The sequence below is a fragment of the Cottoperca gobio genome, chromosome 5 (genome assembly GCF_900634415.1).
Source record: "Cottoperca gobio chromosome 5, fCotGob3.1, whole genome shotgun sequence".
NCBI lineage: Eukaryota > Metazoa > Chordata > Actinopteri > Perciformes > Bovichtidae > Cottoperca > Cottoperca gobio.
In genome coordinates this window covers 15,606,445-15,633,714 of record NC_041359.1, presented here as the reverse complement: position 1 = coordinate 15,633,714, position 27,270 = coordinate 15,606,445, and the positions used below count along the sequence as shown (strand labels likewise).

At 39.8% G+C, this 27,270-nt stretch overlaps 2 protein-coding genes across 16 annotated transcripts in view; one reads left to right on the top strand and one right to left on the bottom strand.

The window, feature by feature from the left end:
• cadpsb (Ca2+-dependent activator protein for secretion b) overlaps positions 1-20,093 on the top strand; it is a 62,357-nt gene extending 42,264 nt beyond the window's left edge. For 2 of the 14 annotated variants that reach the window (XM_029432771.1, XM_029432769.1), the window contains 18 exons: positions 254-355; positions 466-529; positions 631-754; positions 2,119-2,187; positions 5,811-5,917; positions 7,213-7,242; positions 7,779-7,787; positions 9,699-9,855; positions 9,959-10,100; positions 10,871-11,032; positions 12,220-12,375; positions 12,519-12,666; positions 12,793-12,867; positions 13,437-13,520; positions 13,835-13,867; positions 14,020-14,127; positions 18,627-18,731; positions 18,831-20,093. In XM_029432771.1, coding sequence (XP_029288631.1) covers positions 254-355; positions 466-529; positions 631-754; positions 2,119-2,187; positions 5,811-5,917; positions 7,213-7,242; positions 7,779-7,787; positions 9,699-9,855; positions 9,959-10,100; positions 10,871-11,032; positions 12,220-12,375; positions 12,519-12,666; positions 12,793-12,867; positions 13,437-13,520; positions 13,835-13,867; positions 14,020-14,127; positions 18,627-18,731; positions 18,831-19,007 — 1,852 coding nt within the window. In that variant the 3' untranslated portion in view covers positions 19,008-20,093. Of the gene's footprint in view, positions 1-253; positions 356-465; positions 530-630; positions 755-2,118; positions 2,188-3,060; positions 3,094-5,810; positions 5,918-7,212; positions 7,243-7,778; positions 7,788-9,698; positions 9,856-9,958; positions 10,101-10,870; positions 11,033-12,219; positions 12,376-12,518; positions 12,667-12,792; positions 12,868-13,436; positions 13,521-13,834; positions 13,868-14,019; positions 14,128-18,626; positions 18,732-18,830 lie in introns of all 14 variants that reach the window. The other 12 variants (XM_029432774.1, XM_029432773.1, XM_029432781.1 and 9 more) reach the window with 9 other exon arrangements.
• Positions 20,094-21,994: 1,901 nt separating this feature from the next.
• Positions 21,995-27,270, bottom strand: part of ca16b (carbonic anhydrase XVI b) — a 95,530-nt gene continuing 90,254 nt past the window's right edge. For both annotated transcript variants that reach the window (XM_029431135.1, XM_029431134.1), the window contains 6 exons: positions 26,973-27,049; positions 26,657-26,785; positions 26,305-26,451; positions 26,008-26,150; positions 25,065-25,200; positions 21,995-24,110 (listed from right to left, as the gene is read on the bottom strand). In XM_029431135.1, the coding sequence (XP_029286995.1) occupies positions 23,964-24,110; positions 25,065-25,200; positions 26,008-26,150; positions 26,305-26,451; positions 26,657-26,785; positions 26,973-27,049 (779 nt within the window). In that variant the 3' untranslated portion in view covers positions 21,995-23,963. The remainder of the gene's footprint in view (positions 24,111-25,064; positions 25,201-26,007; positions 26,151-26,304; positions 26,452-26,656; positions 26,786-26,972; positions 27,050-27,270) is intronic.

Below are 27,270 nucleotides of genomic sequence, written 5' to 3'. Positions count from 1 at the left end.
TTCAAGTTTAGACAGAGAAAGGATTCCAAAATACCGCCCTTTCAAGGGCTGAAAAGGTGAGACATTGTAATGTATTTGTATGTGTAACACAAAGTGAACTCAAGAAACAAATCTTACATAATTTGCATTCAGTTCCTTAGGAGTTTGAAGCTTTTCTCCAGCATTTGAATTATTGCTCCTGTCAGATGGTTGCATAACTTGAACCTCTGCAGAGTTTCAGCTGGGTTAAAGTGTGTGGGTGTGATCCTCATAGGCCAGACGGGCTGACCACAGTGAAAGTGGACGAGAAGGAGCGCTTTGAAGACATCAAGGAGCGGTTGCGTGTGATATTGGAAAACCAGATTGTAAATTTCAGGTGATTGCCGACTCACTGACAGCACATAACCATAAAAGACACAAAACATTAAGCTTATCTAAATTTTCCCACCGTTATATTACATTTTCTGTATACACCTTCCCTTGTAGATATTGTTTCCCCTTCGGTCGTCCAGAGGGAGCACTGAAGGCCACGTTATCTTTGCTGGAGAGAGTAAATATAATTTGTATAAGCATTTAATACACCACCCAAGACACAACAAATGTGTTGTAATGAAAAATACATAGATAACTTCTCTTTAATGTGGCACGTAGGTCCTGATGAAGGACATTGTGACACCAGTTCCACCAGAAGAAGTTAAAGGAGTGATCCGCAAATGTTTGGAGCAGGCCGCTCAGCTCAACTACGAGCGGATTCAAGAATATGCTAAAATTGAAGGTAACCAGAAAAACACAAAAACAGCCCAACATCACATAATGGCATAAGGACTGAGTGAATGAGTGAATGTGTGGATGATTTACAATCATAATGGTTATTAAGAATGTGTGTGATGCAGTCATTTAACCATGTGTGGTTTCAGATTGAAATGCTCAGCCAGTGGTTGTGTGTGGACTAAAAGAGCAAAAGATGCTTTTTAATTGATTTGTTTTAACAATGGAGTACATTTTTGTTCCCAGGCGTTCCCTTTGTTTACTCCAGTTGGAAATTGTACTTGTCACTGTTATTAATTTATTTGCACATGGTGAATTCACTTGGTATATGGTATATTTGTGTCCATATCCCAAATGATTTGTGGCATCCCAAATTATTTGTGACAGTTTGTCGGTCACTTTCTGTCTCAGTCCAATAACTCTCTCCTTTGTTTCAGGCCTGCTTTAGCTCTGTGCTGTTCTGTAGGTCAAGTTGGCTTTTGTGTAGAGGTGTGTGAGTAAAAATGCATTCAAATCCAAAGCCCTGAAATCTGTTGATGTGCTGATCTCTCATTGTGTCCTGACTATTCAAGCTGTGTAGTATCCCGGCCTCTGACATTAGATGATTGGACAGTGAGTTCAGCTTAACTGAATGTCCTCTCAGACTCCCAGTCGATGCTCACTCCCCCTCTCCCACTATCTTACGGTAGCTCTCACCTCTCTGATTCCTCCTGCTGACTCTGCCCGCCCCCTTTTCTCCCCTGCATTTAAATACCAGCAGCTCTCCCTTCACCTCTATCTCCTTGCTGAAGACCACTGTCTTTCTCTCTCTCCCTGCTCTTTACTCAGTTTTCTTTCCTCCTCCCCACAGTCATGGGCTTTGCCAGAGTTATCACTTCATTTGACCTCTGACAATGTGATATGTGGCTTTGGATCAAAGGGATGCTGGGATTGAACATCAAACCAGCATCAGCCACCTGCATGTGCTTTGAGACATAACAACATGGCCTTTCTTTATTGGCATGGATTACATACCAAAAATGACATCAATGACAAGACATTTTATAATGTCTTATTCTCTCGTGCTGTGTCTTTTCTTCCAGTATACCCATCCAATGCATTGCCTGATGTTGTTTATGCCTTGAAAGAAATCCCCCAGGGTGCTAAAGATACTAAGGATTCAAACCTTACTATCTTGCCATGCTATGTGAATATACTTTCCACTGTCCTTGTGAGGCGCCTGTTTCAAAATAAACCAGCAAACATTTGACTTTGCCTCCTGGCCAACAGAATGTCGTTTTCACCTGGACAGCCCTCTTCCCATCAACCTCTGACCTTTAGCATTCCCACCTCTGACCCCAGCCTCTTGCATGCCCCGATCCTTTTTTATAGGAAAAAAGAGGGAAATGTATGAGCACCCTGTCTTCTGCTTGGCGTCTCAAGTGATGGATTTAACCATCCGTGAGTACCTTCATCGTCCTCTTCCCAGTCTCTCTCCTCTCTATTCGCGCTCTGTCACCTCATCCCCCTTCTGCCTCTTCTCTTCCTTCAGATATGTTGCTCCTGCCTTGTTTGTTTTTATCTGTGCCTTTTGTCTGTGAGAATGAGTGGGGAGCACACCAATCGAGCAATCTGTGCGGTACCACAATGAATCAGTCGGGGTCCTTTTCTTTTTGTACCATCTGTTTGTGATGGACATGAATGAGCAGTCTGGTCTGTAAGCTTCTTTCTTTTGGTTGGATGCCCATTCCTTTGACTTGAATGCATTTTTACATTGCTTACATTGTTATCTCCTCCAGTCATTTGGTCTGATCATGTGTCAGTGGTGTGCTGTGCCGGACAGGTAGGATTTCCTTTCGCCGTGACACCAAAGATAGTGAAGAAGCATCGGTCGACAGCTATTGTATGGGGAGGACAGGACAGGGTGTAGCGCGTATGGATTTAACAGCTCCTGTTTGTGTATCAAGTCACTCAGTGTGTCCTGTCTATGATCCTGGCAGCTGTGTGTGTGTCTTACCTGTTTACAATAGTCTGAGCTTTGTCTGTTTGTTAACAAACATCTTATCACTTTTTTTAATTTCCAATTTTCCACAGGCTGATATTTCAGTGTGTCTGTTTTTTATTCTATGTTTGTGAAGTTTGTCTGTTGCCTAGAAACCTCACTCCTTGGAGCTGAAATTGTCCCCCAGCCGATTCCTTGAAAGGGTCACATGGTGATGAATAACAACTCTGAGCTCCCCCCCCCCTCCCCCTGTAACGTGAAAATAACCCTAGAACCGTGCTAATTCTAAACATCTCCTCTTTTATCTTTTCTCTCCCTTTTTCTCGCTGAAGTTGAGAAAGGTCAAAAGGATCAAAAGGATCCAGGTGAAGCCATGTTTAGCTTGTGGTTTAGCCACACTCCACACACACACACACACACACACACACACACACACACACACACACACACACATTTTGTGAATAGATACAGAACATATGCATGTATCCACAGACTTTATGCCTGTAGCACATCTCCCATACAGTATATTATACACTCTTGTAATATACACACTCATTCAAGTTCTCAAATGTCTTGGCATGTTTTAAGCATCTCTTTTTTATAAAGTAAATACTTGGAGATTGTATTACTTTATATCATTTCAGATGTGGCTCAAGACTTCTGGAAGTTTTCTTTCCATTTAGTTGAGCTTATGTGTATGTTCAGTTAGGTGGTTGTATGTGGCTGATAAATACATTTAACCAACGTTTTTTGCACTAAGAATTGTAGAGTAATACAATCTCTTACAAAAAAGAATAATTCACATATTTGAATAATGTTAAAGTAAAAAGGGATGTAACCCTCATTATCAACTGGAAGACATATTAGCAAACATTTCCACAAAATATCATACTTTTGATAATGGGATTGTATTGGGCATATATTACTCGTATATAAACATACATTTAAATCAAATTTGCCATCATTTTACATTCTTAAAGGGTCAATTTAACAATATTCCAAAATAAAAATAAAAAAGCAAACAAAAAATGTATCCTACGCTTGTGGTGTATAGTCATGCAGGTATTTATGGTTTTAGTGCAACATATACTTCAAATGCCTAAAACCTTTTTGACCCGAAGGGGAAATTTGTCTTGTAGCACACACAGACGTAAGCAGGCATTACATAAAACATAATAAAATGCATAAAACATAGTACAAATTTATAAAAACAAAAGCAGAAAGTCAATATAAACCAATTCAGGTGACAGCAAAGAGTGCATTCAACATGTTGAAAAATAAAGTTTTATATATATACTATTTGCAGCTGGTTTCAGCCACTGAGACTTTTGTCACCACCCGAAACTATTGGCATGGCTAAATACCACCAACCATACATTTAAAATAAGTTGTTTTGCTTGAGTGTCTTATGTTTCTCGTAATTTTGGTGAACTGGCCCTTTAATATTCCACAGTAGTCAGACACATTGGTATTGGTGTTCTGTGTTGGAACATAAGCGATATATTACATACTGTATTACATACAAAGCTTCTGATTGAAATGCGGTGCTGATGAAGCCACAAAGGTCCGCTATGCTTTTCTTCTAGACCAAACCACGAGACAAGCGTTTTATCAGATCCACTCCCAGTGCTCAACTTTCACAGAGCATTATGACCACTGAATATATAGTTACTGTAACGCAAATCCATGTGATTCATCCATTAGTGTCGATATGATGTCCCTAAAGACAATGACCCAAGTTTTATCTCGGCTCTTTAGATATCTCAGATTTCCCCTGATGATAAACTTTACATGACGATTGAAAAGCGTAATCTAAAGTGGCAGATTAGGGTTTCTCTAATCTACTTTACATCCAAGACCCAAAAATCGATACGTGTTTCCATTTGGCTTGAGTAGAAATACCTGAGGAATATTTGAGAACATGCTACTACTTAGTAGAATAGTAGTGAAAGCAACAAAAGACCCCCAGTGTAAAGACCACTACTGTTTTATGTAGAGTTACGTTTAAATGTGCTTTTGATTTGTGTAGCCATTCAGTTCCATGTTCAAATTATGCACATATCATCCCACACAGTCGTACTGCTGAATAATCCCATTTCATGATGTTTAACTGTATTATCAGATCATTCTGTCAGCAAAGGTACAAGCAAGCGATTTGGAGCTTTTGCACATTTTGAAACAGGGTCACGCAGTTTTTAATGTGCTAAACTTTAGTTGATGGCTTATCCAACACCTTCACACTGTAAAGATATTCATTAAAACACACCTGAAGTCATTCATTCAAATGATTGGCTCCTAGGTTATTCATTTATGAGATAATAGTTCATTTATAAGTGTCTCAAACCACAAAATATATGACCTGCTTCAAGAAAGGCAATTTGGATAATATTGTTAAAAAAGAAGAATATAAAAAGACATTTATTATAATTTGGAAATTCATGTCAAATAATTTAGGAAATGACTTTTTATTTAAAGAGGCTATAAATGTAATACATTTGTTTGTTTAAAAATCAAATCTGCACAGATATTAATGAAATTATTGTTTTTTTACTCCACACAAGTAAAACCTAATTAAAAAGCTTGATTCGAGTCACTATGACATGAAATCTTAAAGTTAATAAGTAAAGAAAACTTTAAACAGAATTAATGAATCATTTTTTACAGTGTGTTCTCATTGAGCGTTTGTTTTTTTAACCATGCGACAGCTCCTTATATAGATGGCTTATTCAGTACCGCTTCACAATATGCATGTTCTTGATGCCACATTGCACCTCCATCTCAACGCCACTGTTCTTGTGCCTGATACTCTTCCAACATAAGTCTGATTATCCTACAAACACATTAGTTGTATTGCTTTATTAATGTCATGCAGCCCAAAATGCATATAAATGAGAACACATTTTTACTTATTATGAGGGTATGCTAGATAAACATCACAGTGTAACCGCTGTGTTTATACTTTTATTAAATGATCAAAGATATAGCCAGGAATAAATCTTCTGAATAGTCATAAAAATCCCCCTGGAATCCTTCTCTGTGCTTGACTAACCACTCATCCCTCATCCTCATCCTTTTGTCTCAGAGAACGTAGGCCGCTTAGTCACGCCTGCCAAAAAGCTGGAGGAAACAATTCGCCTGGCGGAGTTAGTCATAGAGGTCCTCCAGCAGAACCAGGAACACCATGCGGAGGTGAGTGAGAACCCTCTCCTCCTCTCCTCCTCAAAACACTGTTCCTCTTTACTCTCACTCTTATCTCACTCCGCCCCTTAGCAGGGAGTTAGTCTTATTATCAGCCTTCTATAAATAAAGCTGCTTTCATCTATGGGTAACTAAGAAGAAGAAGAAAAAAAGCCTTTCAAAGATGAATTTAATTTAGGAGAGCTCTAATTGGTGCTCAACAGACCATGACTACATGGGATCAGAGCGGTGTGTTTGAGCAGAGACTATAAATTAGACATAAAATGATATCATGTGTGCACTTCTTCACTCTGATCGTAGCTCAGTGTTGCAATGTTACATAAGCCCGTGAAAGCGTTGACAAATGGTAATATTTGAAAGGTATGCCAGTATAAACAGAAGGCAGGAAGGTAAACAGAGACACAGGATTATGCATGTTACTCACAACCCGTGTTCTCTTAATATTGTTAAGTTTTCCTTTTAGCACAATTAGAAGACAAAATAGCCGGTGGTGGAAGAAGTACTGAAATGTTAATATATAATACATGAATATAAAATATGAATATAAAAGCCCCTATACAACAATGTAGTAGTAGACCATTAAAGGCCATAACGTATAAAGTAAAGTAAAGTACTAAAGTATTATCAGCTAAATATGATTGAAGTATCAAAAGCAAAAGTGCTTGTTGCACATAAAACTAATGATGTATCATTATATAGTAAGAATAAGTATATTAGCAAATGTTAATATTATTATTAGATTTGTATTCCCTATTATTATTATTATTTTATTATTATTATTTATTATTATTATTATTATTATTATTATTATTATTATTATTATTATTATTATTATTATTATTATTATTATTATTATTGAGCTTTTTTTGTGAAATATTGGATAATTTTGTAGAGGGGAAATTTAATTGAGTTTTAAATTTAAAAGAAATTGGAAAGCACTTGTTTAATATATATCATCAATGCATTGTATTTTATAAGCCTATCATATGTTTTATGTTTGTAAAATCTTAATTTGAAAAGAACCTGTAGCGGTCAGATAAATGTAATGGAGTAAAAAATATTTCCCTCTGCAAAGTAGTGGCGTAGAATAAAGTAGCGTTTCCACCACTAAATAGTTTATTTATTGCATCCTGTTTGCTGATATAAACATTGATGTATAATTGAGCTGGTAGGAAAGCATTGATGAGCATGTATCGTTGTGTCGTTAGATCTGAAGGTGATCCAATGTGATCGTAGAACATACAGATAAAGCAGATTTATTGTATCTCTCTGAATATGCTTGACAGGCGGCAGTCACAAGTTCTGGAGATCAATCGGTACAGTATTTTTATTTATTTTTCCTCTTCAGTCCCCATCACGACCCCCCTGTATGGCATGTGCGCCACTATGGCAAGAGGCACCTTTGCAGGCAGAGAATGATCTCAGAGATACTGTAGCAATGGGTGGGTTTATAGTCCTAGAAATGAGAGCAAACATGTTTAAAAATTAAAAAGGCACTGTAGCTTGCACAACATAATTGTGATCATAAAGCATGTTCATCGGGCCATAAAGAGGTTTCCTTTCTCTCCAAGCATGCTGAACCAGTAAATTTCCCAAAGTATGCTCCATGTTAACCTTTTGAAGTTTGATCCACCATAAACATTTGTTTCCTCTCCATCCAAAGATTAATTTCACAGTCCGTTCAAGCATTACTTCCCCAGCTTCTCCTCTTCCATCCTTCTCTGCTGTCTATCCTTAGTTTAAAAAACAAACTAAATAAAAACCTTTTAGGAGAAATGCCTCCAAAATACTTTATTGTTCTGTACATCTTACTGTGTTCTCACTGTCATATGATTGGTGACTGTCCAAACAGGGGAAAGAGGTATGTAGTAAAGTTGAATGAGAAACTCCCATAATGCTTTGTGCATGTCCAGTAGATGATGCCACGTCTCCCCCCCCCCCCCCTCAGCATCAGTACACTCCCTCAAGATTGATCCCTTGACAAGGTTGCATTGTTACAGCACTATAGTCTGTCTGGCTGTCTGGCTGAACACTGGGTCTGCTCTAGAGCTTTCAGGGTCCTGTATGTGTCCCTTAACCTCGATCAAAGGTTGGAGGCCACTCTGCCCGTCCACCTTTGAGCGTTTTCCCTTTCCTCACCTGTTGGAAACTTTTACAACCCTGTAATCATTCCCTCTTCGCAATAAGAGCATCTCTCCTTGAATGTGATGGAGAAGAGCTTTGTTTGCTGCCTGTTTCTCTAGCACTAGAACTGTTAAGCATTTTAAAACTGTGGGACTCGGGCAGGTAAGTAGAAAGGTAAGTCAGGTTTTGACTGCCAACGTGGTGGTAAAGCCAAATGAGAAAATAACAGAAAAAGTATAAAAATAAATAAATAGGTAAAGCATGCAGCATAATTTGGAAAGCTTGAGCTTTGGTTATTGAATTGGGCAACATGTTAGTCTGAATGATACGCAAATAAGCCAAGCCAAGACTGCCAGCAAAGCAACTACTGTACTCCTGCTGTCAAAGTGTGAGGAAATCCTGACCGTGCTAGAAAACGGTCAGCTGAATCTCCGAGACTTACTTAACTAATTGGAACGGACGCACTCTAGAGATGCTGTGTGCTGCAGTCTTTGGTGTGCCTAGTCGAAGATGTGCATGAGTCACATTCGCATCTAGCGCGCTATGGGTTTGTGATGTGAATGGTGGACCCTCTGATCTCTTAGCTTGAGAGAAAAGCATGCAGGAAGCGCCACATTTGCATGAGAAAAGCACCTTTCCCTTTAATCTACAGATGCTGTCATGAATATAACAAGGCACGAACATGCAACAACACTGTGTGATTCTTTTGCAAACGTGTAAACTTACTTATTTGAGCAAATCCTAAGTCCTAATCAATAGGAGCAGTGAATTCAATCTCAGAGTATGTGATAGAAAACACACACACGCACACGCACACACACACACACACACACAAACACACACACACACACACACACACACACACACACACACACACACACGCTAAGAATACATGTTGAATGTTTGAAAGGAGTCCACATACAGCACTCAGTATTCATGAACATGTCATAAAATGCATACTTAAATGACTAATTTGGCACATATGGAAATGCAGACTATTGCTTTCTTGTTGAAAGTTACATTTTATAACTATTAGTTATATATTAAGCTACAGTATAGCCAGCAACTTGTTAGCTTTGCATAAAGACTGGGAGCAAGGCTCTGTCCTCACCTCTAAAGCTCACTAATTAAGAAGTGATATCTTTTTTTGTTAAATATTGAGCACATAACTCTCCATAAAACAACAATGTGTTATTTTTACACTTTGGTTTTATACAGATGGAACAAACCACATACAACATGTCAATTAATGAGCCCTAGAGGTGCTGGTATGTGGGATTTTCTTTTAAACTCATGGACAGAGCCAGGCTAGCTGTTTCCCCCTTATTCTAAATTCTGCTAAGCTAAGCTAACCGACTGCTGGTTGTAGCTTTATATGTATTGGAACAAACATGAGAGAGACAACAATCTTCTTACCTAACTCTCGGCAAGAAAGCAAATAAGCATGTTTCCCAAAATGTTGAACTAGCCCTTTGACGCACATTAACAAGCGTAGATCATACACAAAGCCAGTGGTGTTTCCTTTTAAAGAACCGATGAGCTCCAGTCGTATGTGTTGTTCCCTACTTGTCTTTCTTCCTTGCGTCAACTCGTCTTTTAAGCGGAGCTCTTGTTCACCTGTTTGCTTTCACTCCTGCTGTGTCTTCAGGCATTTGCATGGTGGACAGACCTCATGGTGGAGCATGCAGAAAACTTCCTGGCCCTCTATGCCACCGACATGGATGCCGCTCTGGAGATCCAGTCCCCTGAGAGCTGGGACAGCTTCCCCCTCTTCCAACTGCTCAACGACTTCCTCCGGAATGACTGTAAGCTCCCACATTTCCCTTCCCTAGACCCTTCATGTATTTTTGTACTCAAACAAAAGACACTAATGTCTTTCTGTCACTTTCTTCTTCTTTTTTTACACAGATCATCTGTGCAATGGAAAGTTCCACAAACACCTCCAGGATCTCTATGCTCCTCTTGTGGTTAGATATGTGGATCTGATGGAGTCCTCCATTGCACAGTCAATTCACAAGGGCTTTGATCGAGAATCCTGGGAGCCTGTAAAGTAAGGAGCCTCCGTCTTTAAATCTAGGCTGTAGGATGGTTGGAGATGCAAGGCTTTTATATTCAGATGACAGACTGACTGCGTGGAGCCTGAGAAATCTGGGGGAGCAGCTGTAATGTTCACCCAGGCTTCCTGTAGGTTCACTTTTAAAGAATGAGCCAAGAGTGGGCTGAATAATGTATTTATCCTCTGAAAGAAGTGTCTTATTTATTCTGAAAATAGTCTTTGACTAATGTATGTGTCTCACTGATTTTTCTCTGACACATTAGGGTCAGGGCAACACCTAATGTCTCCATTGTTTTGTTTTGTGAACTAACCTTCATAATGTGTGCTTTGACATGTTGCAAGAAACAAAACGCCTCCAGGCGGTTAAGTTGCTGTTATAATTTAACTGTTGTGGCCTTCACACTTTTGCTTTTTACATTTTTTATTGCAAAGATTGTACTTAAGATTTATTAAGGTAAAGTGTTTTCTTGGTTTTTATTTGTGTTTATTCTTTTTAGTATTATTAAGTTGCTTCTCTCTCTCTCTCTCACTGCATTTAATACAGTACATGTGTGCATCCTAAGCTCTTTTTACTCTGTAGTTCTCCGTATAATGTGCATCGTTGACGATTACTGTCGGTCTTGTTTATGTGTGCAACTGTACGTTCCTGTCTTCACCTAATTTCAGATTTTACGTTACTGTTATGATGAGTGTTACATGGCTTTCTGCAGCTCCCACATCACTGTTATGGATTCTTTTTTTCTTTTTGTCTGTCTTTTCTGCAGGAGTTTAACAAGTAATCTGCCCAATGTGAATCTACCAAATGTGAACCTCCAAATTCCCAAAGTACCAAATCTGCCAGTGCCAGTAGCAGGACTATCAGTTAACCTTCCACAAATGCCTAGCTTTTCTACCCCGTCATGGATGGCTGCTATATATGACTCTGAGTGTGTATTCAACTAGTCTACTTTAGAAATATTAAGCAAACAGAGACTGCCTTGGTATGAAGATGCCCTCCGCCCAAATTCTAAAATGTACAGTTACAATTCTCTACCTGGTCTAACTGGAGATACAATGTTACACCGAATCTAAAGAACAATGTCAGCATGTTTCATCTCGTGTGAATACGCCATGATTGTGTCCATGTTCATGCCAAGGGCGCTCTGAAAGGTGTTAGAGTAGATGGGGTTCTGCTTTCTAAAATGAGAAAAGCTCTCATTTGTTTCAACATGCATGCTGTTGAGCTGAGGTGTGGAGATACAGGCCCCAAAAAAAAAAAAAAAAAAGTCCAAGGCTATTTGGACACATTTGCAAGTCAAGAGATCCGTTCTACAAAAGTTGTATCTCTGCAGAGTTCTTGTCCAAAGACAATTGCTTTAGTGATTTTTAGTGCAATGTATACCGTAAATGGCCTTAGATTCATCTCTGACCTTGACCACCTGCCAGTAGTCTGATTGGAAGGGAAGATAATGGCTGGGATTGGAGACGATAGCGCGGAGAGGCTGAGCGGCTCCCTCTCCGTTTTATCAGCTCCCCTTCAGACTCCACATCTTTCCTACAACACTTTCCCAATGAGCTCTACTCAGGATGCCCTACAAGGTCTGCATGGTTTGTTTAGTAATTCTTCCAGGGGCCCCACCAGCCTGGGGACATGTATGTTGAGAGAGGGCCTGTGATTTTGTTTTTCCCCCCGTAAACAGACCTATACATGCCATTTTTAAATGCCCTCCCTCACTTCTCCATTCCCTACTCCTTTGTCTTGACACAATGTGATTAGCTGCTGTATCTGCAGTGACTTTTCCTGCATGTGGCCACTTCACACCCCAGTCAATAATCATACTCTACAGCATGGTTATTGAATTGTTACAGTAAACCCTGCTCGCTCCTTTTCACCCATACACTGACTGTCCAGAAACAGTTGTATTGAAACAGACATTTGGACCAACCAGTCAGTGTATGGTCGGAGTATATTTTGACTGTGTTTAGGTGTGGAGGAACAGCATCCTCCTCTGCACCTGCCACAACACCCCCAACCCACCACCCCCTCTCTGCAGCAGGGTGACCTTTGTCTTCTGACCTGTGTGTGTGTGTGTGTGTGTGTGTGTGTGTGTGTGTGTTTTTGGGTCGATGGCAGTAATGGCTCCGGGACATCGGAGGATCTCTTCTGGAAGCTGGACGCCCTCCAGACTTTCATCAGGGACCTGCACTGGCCCGAGGAGGAGTTTGCCAAACACCTCGAGAGTCGCATTCAGCTCATGTCGAGCAACATGATCGAGAATTGCGTCAAGCGGTGCGTGTGTGTGTGTCCGTACATGAGAAGAAGACAGACTGACAGAAACAGAAAATATACTTGGAGGAGCCAAATGTTGATAATGAACTCTGATGTGAATATTTCATATTATAGTGCATTTAAATATTTCACTTGCATTGCAGCACTAAGATGGCATTTGAGTCCAAGCTGACGAAGAGCAGCAAGTCCACAGATTTCCGCATTTCCCCAACATTATGCACCATGTTCAACGTGATGGTGGACGCCAAGGACCAATCGGCTAAATTGTGCGCGATGGAGATGGGCCAAGAGGTAAAAACTTCACCTGGTGACTGCATGTTATTAAATGACAATTAGATATTATAGTTAGTTTTATATTTGCAAAAGAAAAAGATCAGTTGAATTGATTTTTTTGTTAAAACTTCTCCCCTTTTGCAGAAACAGTACCACACCCAAATAGACGAGCTAATCGAGGAAAGTGTGAAAGACATGATCCAGTTTCTGGTTGCAAAGGTGGGACTGTATATTATTATTATTAGATTTTTTATTATTAAAAGTTTGGAGTAGAGATTGCGACTATTTAAAGGATTACCATAACATTCTGTCATGATTGCCAGAGAATGAATCCTAATGAAGATGGTGATCCCCTGAATGTTGCTCTAGCGCCATCATCGGGTCCACATTTCTTATTCTGTGAAATATCTCAACATTTACTGGACTTGGCATTAAATCATGGACAGATATTCAAGATTTCCAGATGATGAATCTTCTTACTTTACATGAAAAGCTTCCATGAAATTGATTACGCACATTCAAGCGCCTCTCAGGATGAGTTGTAATCACTTCGATGATTCCCACTTTTCATCTGGCGTCATCATCAGGTCAAAATTACAACTTCGCCAATACTTTGGTTTGTGCAAGACTAATGACATTCCCAACAGCCTCATCTGCACTTTTGTGTTAATTGCTAATTAGAAAATGCTTCTCTAAAGATGGTGAACATGGTTACAAACATTATTCCAGTTCAACATCAGCATGATAACACTGTAACACTTAGTCCTGTTCTTTCTCTCCTTTCTCAGTTTGCTGCCATTCTGGATGGCGTGTTGGCTAAGATTTCCAGATACGATGAAGGCACTCTCTTCTCTTCATTCCTCTCATTCACGGTGAGATGAATTGACCTTAATGGGCGGATTAGTAGTACTTAGGGCTGGTTATCGGACCTCAATACTTTGTAGTACATCGCAATTTAATGTTTCCCTTAGATTTGAAACTGTTTTGTACTTTTTATTTGATCAGACAGTTCCCATCTTCATTTGTTGTTTCTATTTTAGACTGCTGTAGTATACTTTCAAAACTCAGGTGTCATATCTGCACTAGTATTAAACAATCTAAAAAGATACCCAGCCCTAAAGGTATTAATAGTAATTCAAATGTTCTTCTCTCAGCCCGTGTTTTGACAATTTTGTTCTGATTTCAGGTGAAAGCAGCCTCTAAATATGTGGATGTACCTGTAAGTGCATTAACACCCTACCTCCCTGTGTGCTCGTGAGCGTGTGTGTGTTTACCTGCTCAGCTGAACGAGCTACTTTTTGTTTTAATCATCATCCAGTGTTTACTTATTCCTTACCTGAGCCTCGACCCTGTTCTCTTTCTGTTTTACAGAAGCCCGGGATGGACGTGGCTGACGGCTACGTGACCTTTGTGCGCCACTCTCAGGATATGCTTCGTGATAAGGTCAATGAGGAGGTGTATATAGAAAGGTTATTTGATGTAAGTAAGATGCCGTCTCCTCCTCACAAAAAGGGAGGGGCCTTCCAAAATGTGGCAAAACAACAGGGCAGAGAGGGATAAGTCCCATTTTGAGAGCAGCAAATGTATTTCAGCCTGGCAGAAGAGGCTTTTCTGATCCTCTACCCCTCTTGAATTTTCTCTTTCTTTCTGTCTCTCTTCTCTCTGAACCTTAGCTGCTGCCCTCTGCATTCTGGTGTGCATTGCCACAGTGCTTTTGGGCCTTTGTGTATTAACAAAAGGAAACTTTTATTTACAAAGAGTCCATAAAAGCATCCTCCAAAAAGGATTATCTGAAGCAGTGCTCTCTGGAAAGAACCGTACTATCCATCGTGATCACGTACCAGCACAGCCACGTATTTTTATTTTAGCTCAACCACTGTGCTTTCAGATACTTTCCACCTAAAGCATGTCAGCCTCCTGAAAAAATGACACTCAGCACTCTTGGTCTCAGTCCACAGTGGAGCACCCGTGCACGTTTCTCTGTGAACTGAAAATGCTGGGTGAAGGATGCACTGCTGGATGGGCCGGAGTGACACAATGATGTCAAACTTTGAGGCTGACATGTCTTATACCCTTGGTCTGTTAGAGCAGTGGTTCCCAACCTGGGGAGGGGGGGAGGTTAAGACCCCACTAAGGGGTTGCAAGATTAATCTTAAGGGTCATGAGATGATTTACAGGATAGGAAAATAAGAAGAAAGAATCTTTCCGCTACACAAAATAATGTTTGTTTTTCAAATTTCATCTTGAAATACTTTGAGCATCCTGTTGAAGCAGTTTGAGTTTACAGCCAACACCAAGTGCTACGCTGTAACTCGGTAACCTCGTACTAAACGTGCTACTTTGTATAATCTTTGTATCATCCAAACTAACTTTAGTGTAACTGTAACCTACAACAGACTGTTTCATTAAAGAGGAGAATAATAAATGTGTGAAGTCGCTTGATGTAGGAACACATATCTTTCCTCATTAATATTACAACAATCATAATACTAATTGGTTTTTTTTACTACGGAAAATATGGCTGTATCACACATAAAATGGCAAATGCAATTAACAACATAGACAAAAAATGTCCTCTGGCGCTTACATTACATTGTTAGTTAATAAGGAGCGACACACACCGGGCAAAGTCTCACTTTTCTCTAAGTTCTATCTTTCAGAGCTGATTAATTAATTAATTAATTAATTAATTAATTAATTGACAGAAAAGATAATTGATAAACAATTAATCCTTGTGTAAAAATGTAATTTCCTTAATATTACCAAGTTCCAGCTTCTCTTCTGGGAGAATGTGCTGCTGTAGCCTGCAGGACTCATAATAATTTACTCCAGTAAAACAGCGAACACATAATGGAAATACACATCCTGTGTTATGGGGGGTTATGAGTAGGCATGACGGGACTATAAAAGGTTGGGAACCAGTGTATTAGAGGGTTAAGAGAGCACTGTCTTACAAAAACATAATCCTAACGGGATACATTGGCAGTAATGTGTCCTCCATGTGTGATTCGAAAGACACATAATGCTGTGATGTGTGTGCTTCATGTCATTCAGAAAGTATTTGTACAGACCTGTGTCTCTACAGGTGTGCGACGGCTTTGTGTGTTTGACAGACTCTCAGTTCTGTGAGGAAGTGATGTGAAGTTTTTTATGTCTGAGAGATGCTCAGAAGTCTCCATTTGGTTTTAAATGTGTGTGTTTTTAGCCGTAGAAGCAGGAGTCTTGTGCCAGATACCTTTTTTTTGTTCTGTTTGTTGTTTGTGTTTTGGAGTGAGGAGTGACACTGTTGTGAAGTGAGTCTGCTTTTGTCTTTGAGGTTCACACTAGCTCCCCCGTTTCCGTCTGTGTCAGTTTTTTCTGGTGTGGAGTTTTCCCCCTCGTGTCCTCTGTGTGGCCCCAAAGTGCTCCGAAATCCCACTCAGCACTGTCATGTTAAATTCCTCTGAAGAGTTCACAAGCTGTGAATGTTTCAGTTTTTAGCTTTTTAAACTATACTTCAGTTCAAGGATGTCTATGTTTTTTGCTTTCATTGGAATGCATTTCCATCCATCCATTTGCATGCATGTGAAAAACAGTTCCTAGATGTTGCTTAGGCTCTACTTTATCTCTCTTTCTTTCACTAATTAATTTCCTTTTTATCTCCTCTTTTCTGATTAACACCATTCCTGCTGCCTCCTCTATTCAAAAAGTGGCACTTATCTCTAGTGTTGCGTTGCGTTGTTTTATCACATTATGTTGGTTGGCATGATTTTAGAGTCAAATAATCTTCCTGTGTACATCTTCTAGCATGACCCTCCTCCTCAGAGTTCTGCCTCATTTGCACATAGAGCAGTTTTCCTTAGCACGTACTGTGCCACCCACCCACCTGCGAGGTCTGCATGCACTGCACGCTCAACTCGACTGTGAAGTGGACAGGCATCTGCATATCCGGCCTCAAGTTCAAACCTTTCAACCATTCACCTAATCTTGTTCAAAACTAAACCTCGGCTCAAAACTAAAGTCAACAACCAAAAATAATGAAATCCTCCCACTTCTATTTTGGGGCCGAGGAAGCCTTTTTTTCTGCGTTCCTGCCTACTCACATGTTTAAAGTTGACTTATTTTTCTTGAAATTGGAGGTGTGACAACTGTTTCTATTAGAAGTGGGTGCTGTTCTCTTGTCACTTTTAACTTTTAACAGTCTGGGAAACTGCCACTCAAAGTAAAGTAGATACAAGGTACAAGAAAATAGCACCGCTGCTCCCTGCCTGCTAACCATTTACTCACTCTCATTCTATTTTTCTTTTGCTAATGAACTTGTGTCAAAACTATAATTTCAATTCCCCATAGAGTAGTAGTTTTCTATATTCAGTGTAGGGTATTTAAATGCAGCTCAACATCTATTTGAATACATTATAAATAAAGGCTAAGCAATTGCCTTCAATAATTAATGGGCCATGCAGCTTCAAAATTGACTCAGAGAATATTATTTTGTAATTAAAAGGTAATTACAGTTTGAGACAGATACATCTGTTAATGCTTTATGACTTCGCCTCGGTTTTATACATTATTTTCAAGTAGCAGTTGTATGAGTGCTTTGAGTATTTACTCTAAAATTGCTCCTCTCCGCTCTTTCTGCAATAAATGCAGTTTGTGTGTGGATGTCACACTCGTGGTGTGTGTGTGTGTGTGTGTGTGTGTGTGTGTGTGTGTGTGTGTGTGTGTTGGCAACATTTACTGAAACAAACACGAAGGCCCAAATTCTAGAAAGTCTCAATTTATTTTTGTAGATATAATTTAATTTGTCATCAAGATAAAATTGTAATTGAACACATTTCCACATGTAATTCTTAAATATCTCAGTGAATAAGTAACGCATGCAAATAGATAAGTTTGTGTTCAATACATTTAAAGGCCCTGAAAACTAGACTAGGACTAGAAACAGGAGAACACAGCTAGCCTGACTCTGTCCCATGGGAACAACATATGGCTACCAGGACCTCTAAAGTTACATCTTGTTTCTTTCATTTGAAAAAGAAAAGAAAATTGAAGCATAAAAACAATAATTCAAGGTTTTATTTGGGAGTTATGTGCCACAGTATTTCTGGGCCAGGCGCAGTCACTTCCTGGAGTTTCTCCTTCCAGTTTGTACGAATTAAACAGACGAGGTTTTTCCCGGTCTTTATAAGCAAACTGCCTGATGGTTGTAGCTTTATACTTTATACTCAGCTAACAGCCATGAGAGAGGTATTGATCTCTTCATTTAACCCCCGGCAAGGAAGTGAATAAGTGTCTTTCACAAAATACTAAGCTATTCCAATGTTCTGCCAAACCTAGAACAAGTTACTTCTGTCTGTAAAAACACCCACAACTTAGCTCAGTCCTTGACTGTTAGATTCTTCATAAAAAACCCCTAAGGAGGTGTTCTTTCCAGCAAACCTGTGATCTTGGCGTATTAAGTCATTTATATTTAAAGTTAGAGAGACATCTTTTTTGAAAGCAGGTTTTCAGGGACAGAAGAACATTTTGTTTTTATACCTTTAGATTAGAAATGCATGATTAAAAGAAACTGTTAGAACAAGCACTGTACTGTAGCTTGCAATTCTGTTTAGCTGATAAGATTGTAAGATGTGTTTACTTTGAATATGACTTTATTGCTTTAACTTGCATTGTTTGCTGATTCTCACTCAAGAAATGCAGGAAACTCTTGTGAAGTGGGATAGAGCCTCGACATTAATCCTCACTAACTAACTGGATGCACTTTACACACGGGCGAAATGAAACGTAGCCTCACATGTATTGAAGCTGCTCACAGGTTTTATTGAAGTGATGCTTGAATACACACACGAGGCTGCTTGAAAGTTAATGTTATTGTCGTATACAGTACGTGTTTACTTGTTCTTTATGTGTGTCGTAAAAGGTTAGTTTTATGTTATGATGTCTTGAGTATGTGTGTGAGTGTGTGTTTTGCTGGAGAGTGTTGTGTTTATGTGTTTCAGCAATGGTACACTGCCACCATGAACCTGCTGGGGACCTGGCTCACTGAACGCATGGATCAGCAGCTCCACGTCTACCAGCTAAAAATCCTCATCAGGATCACAAAGGTAGCGCAGGAAACACCTGCCAGGGTTGATAAAAAAATTAAAAACGCCCAAGAATTCTTTGCATCTACGCTGTGCTGATGTATCTCTGTCCTGCTGTAGAAAAAGTACCGGGACTTCCGCCTGCAAGGTGTCCTCGACTCCACCCTGAACAGTAAGATGTACGACACGGTGCGCAACAGGCTGATCTTGGAGGAGGCCACTGCTTCAGTGAGGGAAGGAGGCATGCAGGGCATCTCCATGAAGGACAGCGACGAGGAGGATGAAGACGACGACTAGAGCCCGTACACTGACACTCCCAACCCTCGCCCCTGAACCCCCCCCACGACCCCCTTTCACACTTTTGACTTTAGCCTGGTTACCGATGCATGTATCAACTCAGATAGCCACTCTAGGACCTCTTTGTCAGCTCGAAATGCCTATGAAGGAACTAATAACTATAAAAGATAGTACTTATACTGAGGAAAATAAAAATAAAAATGTTAAAAAATAACCATGATTGGCAGTTTAGCTGTGTCATGATAAAGATAGCACCTATCTTCGTTTCATTCGTTTCGAAAATTCATTTCTATGTGTTACTAAGCAATATGGAGAACCATTTGTTTGACAATGTTGAGTGAGATTAATAGGTGTGTCCCTGTCCAATGCAAACCTATATGGCGCTTCTTTGTCGTATTCTACATTCATTAATGGTACATTGTCGTGATGATGAGTGTGTGGACCCTTTTCTTTGTCTTGTCTGTTTTTAAGTGAATGCCAACTGCTTCAAACTGAAAATAAACCTCTGTATTTGTTTACGGCTGTTACAGATACATCATTGTCTACTCACTGTTATTAACATCAACAATGCTATGTGATCTTATCTCAATTACTAATTAGACACGGTTCAACAGGAATCATGAACTTCAACGAGTGGGTATTCTAGAGATGCAATATTCTCATAGCTCCATTTTGATAACTTGGGAGATTCTATTTTTATTTCAACATTAAAAGGCCTTGAAACAGGTTCTATTTTAATTGAGTTGCACTTTTACAGAGAAAAGAGCAAAAATCATTTTTTTTATTAAAAGAAAAAAAAAACGTTGGTCCGTCTTTGTTCTGTAATTGTGTAGAATGAGATGTTTGGCATTTGTTTGGGTCTCACTGTTGTTTTGTATATATTATATAAATATATATATAAATACAAAATGCTGTACATTGCATTCTGAGCCATCGCTGCATGCCCGTGGGTTCCCACCCTCCCCAAACGCTTTCTGTTTTCTGTGTGAATTAGCTGGTGGATTCATTCTTGCTTTTGCCTTATGAAAGCCAACAGTTGTAATATGCAAGAACTGTGGCCTCTAAATAAAAATTACTGTACATGTGCATCTGCTGTCATGTTTTCTAGCTGCACGTCCACCGGAGACACAACTATAGACACACTGAACTTTAGGCATTAGTTTGGCAGTGGGGAAAAGTAACTACGGTCATTTACTCAAATAGGCTTCTGTATCTCAGGTACTTCTTCTATAAAACAACACAGACATGATATATATATATATTATATATATATTTAGATTCACTGGGACCTACACAGTTAGAGAATATCTTTTCATTGCAAATAAACGGCCTTAAAGCATCTTAGATAATAATTGGAAATGATTCTCCCTTTGAAACACATTTAGTTTTCCTCAGTAACAAAGTGATCCAGTGGTAGCCGTCAGTACAGCCATGGGCACATTGCTAACAGGAACTGCTAATAGCTAATTCGGCATATTTTTTGTGATGCCAATTTGCCGAAATGCAAACTAAAGGTACAAAAACTCACTACGTTCATTTAAAATCTAAAGTGCCGTGTTACTCTACACATTACAATTATTCATAGGCTACAAAACCTGTGAGGTTTTAAAATGTATGAATTAATAATATGCATTTTGTTAATACTAGTATATGAAAGTATTCAAAAGTAGCTCCCCCTTGGATCATGCTGCTGACACGTTAATGCCTCAAGAATAATATAGCATTATGCATTATGCTAAAATAATACTGAAGTACTTTTGATCATTTAAGTGTATTTTGTTGCTGATACTTCTGTGCATAAGTTAACATTTTGCGTGCAGGACTTTTATGTAGAGTATTTTCACAGCACTTCTCCAAGAGTAAAGCCTCCTCCACCACTGCTGTGTGGTGAGAGCGGCAGCAGGGGGCGACACCATGACAAAGTTACGCATCTGCTTTTCATGCTATCAGTTTAAGTGAAAACGCCTCCATCAGTGGTTCCATGTAATACAAGGATGCTGTACACCCAAACCCAAACTTTATTTCATGAATAGCAATACAATTTACCTATTAAATAACACTATTACACTATAATATCGTATATGGCAGCATCATAGAAATATATACGGCTATGATACTATCATATACACGTGATATGATGGACGAAACCCTTTAGTTCATTATTTAAAGTTACAAAATAGACTTCACTACCAACCTGGGGGGAAATGCACGGAGGTCCTACACACTGGATTCCTGGACCTTTGAGCAAATATCAAGAAATATCTGGTTTAAATATCCGCCTGGACCTCAGAGGCGCAGGTCGGGCTCTTTCTGTTGAAATTTAGATAACACATTTCCCACAACAACAGGTACAATCTTTTACAGGGCCACTCTCCAAAGCAAATATTTGTATGAAAATATAAACTTCTATGATCACAAAGATTACATTAAAGTGAAAGACATTTTTTTTTTTTTTTTAAGTTAATGTGTGCAGCCACAGTACACAACGAGCGTAGAAATATCAAACAGAAAGGACATTGGCATTCACTTGTTGCAAAACTAAGTGATCAGCAATCTGGACTTTTCTCCAAATGTTGGAGACTTTTCACTGAATTTTAGCAATCTCCCCTTAGTCAGAGAAGTGGATGTCAATATATATATATATATATATATATATATATATATATAGAGCACAAGGACACACATAAATCAATAAAGAGAGAGGAATGTTCAGGGTTGAAAAGGGCTTATAATTAATAAGTCACAAAATAGGGCGGCGACACAATACCGTCCCAAATAAAATATATTTTACAGTCTGAATTTAAAATCTTGTACGGTGTTTATTTACTGTAAGGTGAGTTCCTGAGGCTGCAACAGAAACATGCTTAACCTCTGACACGGTTAACCTTCACTGCAAGTCGACTAAATAGATCTCACAAAACCACTTACATGTTGCAAACCGAAACCACATCTTTGGTTACAAACAGCGTCTATTTGAACGTATTCACCTCCTTTGGATCTTTTCATGTTTTATTTATTTACAACTTTGTATCACAGTGGATATCATTTTTTTTTTTTTTTTTTTTACACTGATCAAAAGAAAAATACTTAATTGATTCACAGCTGTAACTAAGTAGACATAAAATAAAGAAAACAAACATTAAATCCGATTACACACATATTCATCCCTTCATTTTGACTGCTTTTTTTTTTACAAGCTGAATGGAGCTCTGCTGTGTGTAATTAAGCTGTGATAAGTTATTTATAAGTCTACCTGGATCCCATCGCTATTTAGTACATTTCCTGGCACAAACTGCAAGACAAAAACAAAACAAATACTCCAAACTAATCTGCGTGTTTACTGAAAAGTACCAATCAGGGGAAGGACATAAGAACATTTCCAAGGCACTGGAGATCCCACATATGATTATAAAAATTGAAAGAGTATGGTACAGCTCTAAAAATCTTCAAAATCAAGTGTGTTGAAAAGAAGGGCAAGAGCATTAGTGAGCTCTCTTGTAAGCCAAACACGGCACATCTGCAGGGACATACCATCCTCATCACGAGGCCTGCTGAGGATACTTCTCTGCAAGAGCCCACTTCAAGGATCAAGAAGGTAGAGAGCAGAATAAACGCAGTAAAATATTAAGAAATCCTGGAGGATCCTCTCTATGTGAGAGAACTGCAAGATTTTATTTTAAATTAAACAAATGACCCCCAAGTAAAAGCTTCACAGGAATGTCTTTAAAAAGAACAATGCTATAGTCCCACAGTGGCCGAGTCAGAAGCTCAATGCAGTCCAGAATTAGTGGCAGGAATTTAAATTTTGCTATTTCCTCATTAAACTAAGTTTGAGGGGGCAACGTGATAAACTGCAAACGTGTCCGGCTGTGCTAAGCTATCCACATACTCGCCGTAAATGTTGCCAGAAGGTGAAAAGTTGTTTTTTATTTGTATTAAGATCGATTTGTAGACATTCGTTTTCACTTTAACATTAAAGTAGTTTCTTCTATTGATCGACATCCACTGTGATTTAATGTCTTAAAACAATAAAACATGGAAGTTTACGTGGGGTGAATACTTTTTGTAGACATTGTACTGTGTCAATACGGATACCCATTACAAGTGATAACAGTTGAGCTTTGACAGTTGTGGTTAGAGAAGCTGCGAATAAATGATGGTCAAAATTAAGATTTGTAGATTATTCATCTCAAAAAACATGAATCTACACCGAGGCCAGTGGACAAATAGGCAAAAGCACAAAAAAAACATTGGTTGGATATTAAGGATATAATATATATATATATATATATATATATATATATATATATATATTACAAAACAATATAACAATATAAATCCGTGTAAAAAGCAATACATGTTCACATTAGATGTCGTAACACAATTTAACAAAATAAGCCATAAGTACATTATACAAGAGAGCAGTGAGATATTTGGACATTATATGAATATTAAGCAGGTAATAGTCTCTTAACATGTGATAAAGAGCTTCAACCAGGCGGAGCGGAGCCTCGGAACAGTTTGTTTGATCGAGGTGACAAAGTGACGTAATGCGTGCTGGGCTACTTTGTGATGTTTTTGTTTTCGAGACATTGTTAGAAGTGGATCGCTTTAACTCATCCTGGTCTTCATGCTTCAGGTTGGTCTCAATGCGGTCCAAAGATCCCAGTCGTGTCGGGATGCCAGGATGTAACTGTGAAACGTCCTCGCTCACTGGATTTAGGCAGTAACACTGATAGTATAGTGCAAACTGGACAGAGCTGCTTTTCCCTCACGTCAACTTAAAACAAGTGCAAACGCTCAGCAGGACATTTAAGACGAGAAATAAAGGACGAAAACATAAATATCAAAAAACTTTTATCAGTATAAAAAGTAATAAGGTTATTCATTTAATCAATAGTCTGGCAAAAAAGGCCTCAGAAAAGTTTTTACAAATTAAGTGCCTGTGAGAATGCCTCAGACGAGCGACTCCATGCTCTCTGCGGGGTCCGACTCGTCTGCAATCACCACCACCCCATTAGTGTCCATGTGCATGGGGCTCAGGCCACCCTCTCTGTTACCCACCAGGCTGAGCATGGCTTTGTAAAGGTACTGGTACTGCTCCTGTGCACAGGAACACAAACACACAACAGGTTAACATAAGAAAATAAATTCTGCACATATTTGTAGCTAATGGTTGAATTCATATTCTATTGTTTCCGTATGTTGCACTTTAGTTTGGCTTATTTGAAGCTATTGTTCTGCACTTAAAGGATTGCACCTATTTCAAGCTAATGTATGAGTTGTATCCTCATGATTGTTTGCACTTATTGTAAGTCGCTTAGGACACAAGTGTCAGCTCAATGAACTGTACTGTAAAGTGACATTACAGATTACATCTTGTAATGTGCAACAGAACTGTGACAGGTCGGGACATTTCTTTAAAAACTGCATTTATATGAATCCCTATTTCTGCTACAGACTTGAATGAAATGACGGATGTGATGAAACCATCTCTGCAGCTCTCTGGAGCCTTTTAGCCCCACACAATTATGGACTAACCTTCAGCTGGACAAAGAAATGACTCCAAATGGATGCTTACGTGGCTCTGTGTCTGCTGGATGAAAGGGGGGGGGGGGGGTGTTTGCTAACATCATCCATAACAGCGTAAGCTAGTGATGGAGGTTGCTGTGCATATACTGTGTTTCTCTACTGACATGGAATTGACCAATGCAACCTTAAACGTTTCTTAAAGCAGCATTGATTGAATGTTTTGGCCACTAGGGGGCAGCAGCACATGCTGTAAACTCAACATTGACATATTATCACCTGATGAAGATGATATGGTGAACGTGCTGACAATTTAAACTTCCAGCAGATACAGAGCGACATTAGGATTCATATGCTGTCTTTGGTCTCCACCAACCCCTGATGCTAAAAGCTCCACTATGTTAAGAGCAGCTAGTTGTTGACGGGGTCTGTTCGCAGGCGTTTACACGTTTATGTTCCGTTGTTTCCGCTTGTGAAAAGGCCGACCCCAAATTCCAAATTTGTATTTTACGTAAAAAGTGAACTTACTATATCAGTGAAGACTCCCGGCCTCATGAGGTTGATCATCTTAGCCACCTGATAGATGTCGACGACCCCCTCGTTCTCCAGCTGCTGGGACAGTGTGGTGAGGGCGCAGAGCATGCCCGCTGACACGGCTCCATACCTGTGTGGAAAATGTTCAAAATCAGCTCCGTGGGACAACCGTGTGTCTGAACTGTCTTCCTGTTCAGGTCGTCCTAAAACAATGTTACATGACACCTCCTACATGCTTAGTCCTAACTCTATCACAAGACAATGTGGGCTGTTCTCTTGTAACTCATAACCTCCTCACACATTGTATCCTTTTCCTTTCATATCCTGCAGTGAGAACAGTTACTTGTTGGTTTCAGAGGATATCATGTTAACAACTTCAAAGTCTGCAGTTAGTCCCTTGCAGAGAGCTAGCAATTAGCATCCCATCACATTAGCATCTGGCGTAAATAGGTGGGGAGACTGGAGTGGCCTGAAGGCTGGTGGAACTTCCGCTCCAGCTTCAGGTAGATGAGGGATAAAGTGTGATTGAGTATCAGGACCTTCTACTGATGGAAACTATTCAATTAGCTGATGTTTTCACTAACAGCAGCTGAGGTGCTGGAGGCACAGAGGTCTGTCGGAAAGACATTTGTGGGAGTTGTTATGGTTGCCTGGTTACTGAGAGACTTTAGAATGGCCCTTTTGTTTATCTTGTAGATTCTCAGCGTTATCTTACACTGGAGGACACTTAAACCCCAAGCCATGGATAGCACTCCACATTTAGTGGCTTGTTTTCAATTCTACTAGTGCAGACGCTACAGTTTAAAGAAGACAAATCAGAGGTAATTAAACATCTCAGGATTACGTGAACCCTTACAATACAGATCCAGATGTGTCCTGGGGTCAACGTGATCCAGATCAAGTACACTGTGCTGACAGAGGACAACACTAAACTTACTCATCGTGCACGATGGTGGGGCCATCCCGAGACATGGCCTCCTCCTTGATGACGCTGATGAGCTCGAAGGTGCTGCTGAGAGGAGCGTCGGGGTTGGGCCATTTAGGGCACTGAAAATGTCTCACCTCCAGAACGTAGTCGTCCTGTCACACACACAGGAGAGGACTGTCACTTGACGTACACACGCGCGACAGAAGTTATGTTTGTGATTGTGCACATCAAGTCATCAAACCCCAAGAACGGTCACAGTAATCTAAGTACGGTACGGTGCGACTAAGCAGCGATCCAGGGTCTTACCTGTGTGGCCTCCAGGATGAAGTCGTGGATGATGATCTGCTCCTCATTGGAGAGGCACAGTCTGTCCTTACTGATGAGTGTGACAGTGAAGGAGATGCAGTTCATGGCCTCCTCCCGACTCGGCCAATAAACAAATTCATCCTCAGCCTGCAAGTCAAACAAGATACGTCGCAAGTGTCTTTATTTATCAAACTCTATCGCTAATTCTTTGTTTTATTGGTTTAGCTGTCATTATGCTTTCCGTCAGCTTGTAGACTAAAGACTACAGTTTTGCTCTAAATTAGACAATGTAGATCTAAAGGGCAAATAACACAAAACATGCAGAGCATTATTGTGTTGCAGGGTAACTCACCAGGCCCTGGTTGTCAGGCAACATGACAATAATTTGAGCGTTATGGTCCCATATCATCCTCCAGAAGTCTGTGGTGGTGTGGGGCAAAGGATGCTGGGTAACGATGAACTCATTACTCCTGAAGTAACCCTGAGGTGACAGATGTGAGCCGTTAGCCTTTCTGAAGATCAGAGCACTCATACTGATGGATGACTGTGAAAGTTGACAGACTGCTGATCATTTCCTAAGAAATTGTCATCCTAACTGTCAGATCTGTCAATAAACGTCTTCCAAACACACAGTGAGCAATGATGAAGAAGCCAGGCTATCACTGTACCATTACGTAGGACGCATTAATGTAATCTGTTCCTTTCATTCCAGGCAGAGTGGTGAGTCCGACCCTTGCTCGCTCCGCTGAAGAGAGAGAGGGGGGGGGGGGGGGGGGGGGAAGAAAAAAAACACACTTTAAATCAGAGGCGGCTGTATCGCTCGCACTGGCTGATAATGCACACATTCATTACCAGTCCTCACTGTTGCTATAGCAACAAGGACGTCTTTCTCCCTGCCAGGGTGCGGAGAACGCATAGAAAGATTAATTTATAGGATTATGGAAATAGATTCTAATTTTGGAACAC